General features: G+C 55.5%; 1 protein-coding gene across 1 annotated transcript; it reads left to right on the forward strand.

Moving 5' to 3' along the window:
* The first annotated feature begins 528 nt into the window (after positions 1 to 528).
* On the forward strand, positions 529 to 4,020 carry Rnd2 (Rho family GTPase 2). Its single transcript, XM_057774609.1, has 5 exons — positions 529 to 650; positions 1,128 to 1,215; positions 2,176 to 2,285; positions 2,870 to 3,004; positions 3,232 to 4,020. The coding sequence occupies exons 1-5, from the start codon at positions 549 to 551 to the stop codon at positions 3,478 to 3,480; spliced, it is 684 nt and encodes a 227-aa protein (XP_057630592.1). The 5' UTR covers positions 529 to 548; the 3' UTR covers positions 3,481 to 4,020.
* The last annotated feature ends 1,152 nt before the right edge of the window (positions 4,021 to 5,172 follow it).

A 5,172-nucleotide genomic window follows, 5' to 3' on the forward strand; every position in this document is an offset into this window, starting at 1 on the left:
GATAACTCACGTCCCCCTGCGTTCTGAAAGTAGATGGCTGCCGCCGCGCGTGTCCGCACTAGCACACCTGCGTGCACGCGTGGGCACACAGAAGGCCCAAGCCTCGCTCTTTTGTGTGTGTGTGTGTGTGTGTGTGTGTAGCTTCGCGCTCTCCCCTTCAGAACTCCGCCCCTAGTCTGCTCTATCTCCATTCCCAAGGAACTCAAACAAGCGGGGCTCGCTGGCCACAATCACCCTCAGGCGCTCCTGGGGTCAAAGCAGCTAGCGGGAGTCGGACTCTGCCCCTCCACCACCTCCCAGGCTCCGCCCCATCTCGGGCCCCGCCCCTCGGCGGTGCGGGTGGAAGGCGGGGCCGGGGGCGCGGCCCGCGGGCTAGGGGCGGGGCAGAGGGGGCCCGCAGCCCCGGGCGGGGGCTCGGCGCGGGCCCGCGAGATGCCGGTGTCGGCGGCCCGAGAGGCTGCAGCTGCAGCGGCGGGGGAGGAGGCGATAGAGGCGGCGGCGGGGCCCGGGAGGGGGGCGGCGTGGGGGGCCGGCGCGTAGCCGGGACTATGGAGGGACAGAGCGGCCGCTGCAAGATCGTAGTGGTCGGGGACGCGGAGTGCGGCAAGACAGCGCTGCTGCAGGTGTTCGCCAAGGACGCCTACCCCGGGGTGAGGAATTGGCGTCTGGAGAGAGGGGCACCGAGGCTGCGGGGAGTGGGTGACAGGGGCCCCGGGAGCTCTGGAAACTGGTGCCAGGGTAACCAGGAACGAGAGAAAGAGGCTTCGAGGAGGGTAAAGAGGCGTTGGGGGCTCTGAAAGGACTGCAGAGGATTGGAGTGGAAGGAATCAAGGAACGCGGTGAAATGGATAGGGCTTGGGAGCACCACAAGATCCCGGGTGGCGCTCTGGGAGAATGTCGGAGGTCCTGGGCATCCGAGAGGGAAAGGAGTAAGGGCTAAAGGGACCCCGAGGGGGTCTGAGAGTCTACCTAGGATTCCGTGGAGGTGGAGGCAGTAGCTCCCCTGATCTTCCCTTAGCCCAGCCTCAGACCAACTTCTGTCTAGGGACCAGGTGTCGAGGAAAGAGGGCAGTTGTCAGGGTGAGGACTGGAGAGAAGCTCTCATTTTGACCCATCCTTGTCTGCAGAGTTATGTCCCCACCGTGTTTGAGAACTACACTGCAAGCTTTGAGATCGACAAGCGCCGCATTGAGCTCAACATGTGGGATACTTCAGGTAGCCCAGTCCCTCGGGGTCACCCTGACTGCCAAGGTCCCTTACCCTAGCCCCTCCCTTAGCTACATCCTTAGATTCCAGGCTAGCTCAGACATCCATCCAATTTTAGAACATCATTTTCTCTTTTGAGGAAGGGAAACTGAGGTAGAGTTTCTTGTGCTGAACAGAAACCATGTTCTGAAGTAGAACGCCTAATATCTGAGCCTGGCAGCTGGGTTCTGCTTACCCAAGGAACTTGGGAAGAAAATGACTTATTTTGGAACATGTTTCTTGGGAAATGGGAACGGGTTTAGGAGAGCTATTTAGAATTTCGTGGTGGGGGGAGGGCAGTGGTGGAAAGTAGGTTTTTTTCCTTTTTTTTTTTTTTTGTAGACTGAAGTAGAGTCCCAGGAGGACAGGAACACTTCCCCTGCCACTGCCCCAACCCCTTGGGAAGGGTTTTTATTTTTGCTGGACTCCCTGAAGGACTTTAGAGCATGTATGTCATCAAAGCCCAGAAAGCATGCACAAAATTTGTTGGAATATTGTAGATCTTCTGAAATTCTTTTTTTTTTTTTTTTTTTGGTTTTTCGAGACAGGGTTTCTCTGTGGTTTTGGAGCCTGTCCTGGAACTAACTCTTGTAGACCAGGCTGGTCTCGAACTCACAGAGATCCGCCTGCCTCTGCCTCCCGAGTGCTGGGATTAAAGGCGTGCGCCACCACCGCCCGGCTCTTCTGAAATTCTTAAAGCGTTTCCATTCTCCAAAAGGTTACAAATTATTACTGTTAGATTAGAGAAACCCATAAGGGAGCAGAGAGCTATTTTCCACTCTTTCTGCTACCCTCTGCCAGTCTTAAGACATGTTCCATGCTGAGTATGGAAGAACACTCTTTTCCATTCTCGGCTTGTCTGTCCACTGTCATGCCCTCCCAGGCCTCCCGCCCACTCAGGTACCTTGTCAGCTTTCTCTCTTCCTGCAGGTTCTTCTTACTATGACAACGTCCGACCTCTGGCCTACCCAGACTCTGATGCTGTGCTCATCTGCTTTGACATCAGCCGGCCAGAGACCCTGGACAGTGTCCTCAAGAAGGTGGGAGCCTGGGCAAACAGGGAAACTACTGAGGGCACTGGGCACGACCTGAACCAGGAGAAGGGAATAATGGCGTGTCCCTCAGCTGGCTGGTGGATAAAGCTGGCATCCCTCTACTCCATGCCCGTTCCTTCCACCCACAAATCAGTCCTTGGAGCTGGAAATGTCGTCTGGGGAGATGAGCCTGGGGACTGGCTATCTGTCTTCTCTATCTCCTTGGCTGTGGAAACCTTGGATGGAAGGGTTGGGAATGCCTATCCTGGGACTTCGAAAAGCCCTGTGGCCTCCTGTCCAGGCCATTATTTCCATAAGAAAAGCCTCTGATGAAAACACAAGTCAGTCAGAGCATCCTTAGTTCCTAGGCAGGGGAGGGTGCGGTGGGTCTGTTCTCAGGACAGAGTATGGGAAAGGGTTCCAGGCTGACAGACAATCCCGGAGTCTCTTCACTGTCTCCTCATCTTCTACACCGTTCTGGTCTCAACCCGAGAAGAGAGGCTGCAAGTGATTGCTGCATGCATGGAGCGAGGCTTTGCTCTGTATCTCCCTCCACTCCCCCATAACTCTTACTTTCCATCCCCAACTAGTGGCAAGGAGAGACTCAGGAGTTTTGCCCCAATGCCAAGGTGGTGCTGGTTGGCTGTAAACTGGACATGAGGACTGACCTGGCCACACTGAGGGAGCTATCCAAGCAGAGACTTATCCCTGTCACACACGAGCAGGTGAGCCCCATAACCTGCACTTAATCCCAGCCTTGACTTCACACCCAGGCCGGGTTTTAGTCTCTGATTTAAAGCCATCGTACATGGCTCATCCTTTTGCCCTAACCTCTGACCCTAACCCTTCATTCTTTCCCAGCTCTGACCTTCAACCCTAGCCCACAGCCTCACGCCCCTTTCTGAAGTACAGGCTAAGCCCTGTAATTTCCACCCATCCCCTTGTTTTCCAGGGCACTGTGCTGGCCAAGCAGGTGGGAGCCGTGTCATACGTTGAGTGTTCCTCCCGGTCTTCTGAACGCAGCGTCAGGGATGTCTTCCACGTGGCCACCGTGGCCTCTCTTGGCCGTGGCCATCGGCAACTGCGCCGTACCGACTCTCGCCGGGGACTGCAGAGATCCACTCAGCTGTCGGGAAGGCCAGACCGGGGAAATGAGGGCGAGATACATAAGGATCGAGCCAAGAGCTGCAACCTTATGTGAGGGGCTGCAGTGGGGCAGAGAGCAGAGAGGGTGAGAGATACTATTGTTCCCCTGCCTGCTCCTGGACTTTTTGACTTCCTGACCCTGGCTGGAAGGGCAGGGCAGGCAGAGAAGCAATTCTGGTTGAAGGAGCTAGAGGACAGGAGGGTGTCACTATTCCACACCCTCATCCCCTTTTCTGCTGGTAGCTGAGAGGGCTGACAGGGTAGGCATTGGGGCATGAACTTGATGGGGCAGGTGGGTGTTCGGGAAGCCAGCATCAAGCAGTGACTTTGGACGAGTCTTCTACAAAGTGTATCTTCCTTCGTCACCCTAGTTCCCATAGCCTGTCTGCCTTCCCTGAGGACAGTGTCCATTGGAAGACCTCTCCTCTCCCTTCTGCATCTGTTCTCACACATTCTAACCTTCAGGCAACACGCACTAAATTTTAAAACCAGAAGTCCTTTCCTACCATCAACCCAGCAACCAGTTCTAGTTTACTCCTTCCCCAGCAGTCTGCAAATAAAGCCCATGACCATGGAAAACGGCTATGGCCTTAGTTTTTTTCCTTTTCCCCCCAAAAACCTCCCAGTCCATCAGCATCCTTGCCTACAGAGAAAACACAGGAGAAAGTCGTGTACTGAAGAATCCAAAGTTTAGAAGCCAGGGGTGGGAGAGTGAAATACCTTGGGAGGCTTCGGTTCGGTTAATGTGGGTAGACAGCTCTGGGCAGGGGTGGGGGCGGGGTGTCTTGAGTTAACCGATGCTGTACAAGTGTTCAGCATCACTCAGCCTGGCTGGGTGTCCTGCTAGCACGGCAGAGGGCCTGCTGAAGTGGTACAAGCCCCTTGTTCACAGTCTCTACCCTTGGCTTGCAGCCTGCTGACGCCCTAGGGATTGTGAAGATAGGAAGGGCATTGAAAGCTTCCATATCCCTGAATCTGAACCCTGGTATAAGGTGAAGCTTACTAAGGGGACGAAATCTCCTCAAGGTCTCGAACATGGGCTCCTCCTCAGCTCTACCTTGAGCTCCTTGATGATCGGTGGGGGAGCCTCATCTGTAATCGAGAGTCATCCCCACCCCAGCCCCTCGGGAGTGAATGCCGGTGGAGGGGATGGCCAGAGGACTGGTCAGCTAGGACAGTGCTGGTCTGTTTCCTTGGGAGTCTGATTTCAGATTGTCCTGTATTCCCTTCCTGGCTCTGGTCCCACTGGCCTCCTTTTGGTGACATTCTCCCCCAGGAACCATCTGTGGGTGGCTCTCCCCTCCTCCCAACTCCACCCCATTCAGTTCTGCCAGCCATGTTGGGAGAGGATGGAGGCAGGCCTTGCCCTCCCATCTGATGGGACCCTGTGCACACTCTACCCCTCCCTGTACCAAGCATGCACTGTTGCTAATGGTGCCACACACTGGATTGAGAGACGATAGTCTCTGAGCTTCTGGAGCCTAGCCCAGTGGGGGAGAGAAATACGTACGTTGGCTGAGGGACCCTGTACACATATAGGCCATTGTGGGGCTCCCTGAGCCAGTAAGTCCCAAGGGAGTTGGTGTGGGGGGAACCCTTGGCATAGATGTAGAAGGTGCAACCGACTGAGTATAGAGGAAGGAGTGAGTGTGGCAGAGCAGGGAGGGATGGCAAGGCTGGCAAGATCCTTTGAGGCCACGGAAGAGCCCACGTGGGAGTCAGCACTTCCTTGTGAGGAGCCACCAGG

Source organism: Chionomys nivalis, chromosome 7, assembly GCF_950005125.1.
Source record: "Chionomys nivalis chromosome 7, mChiNiv1.1, whole genome shotgun sequence".
Classification (NCBI taxonomy): domain Eukaryota; kingdom Metazoa; phylum Chordata; class Mammalia; order Rodentia; family Cricetidae; genus Chionomys; species Chionomys nivalis.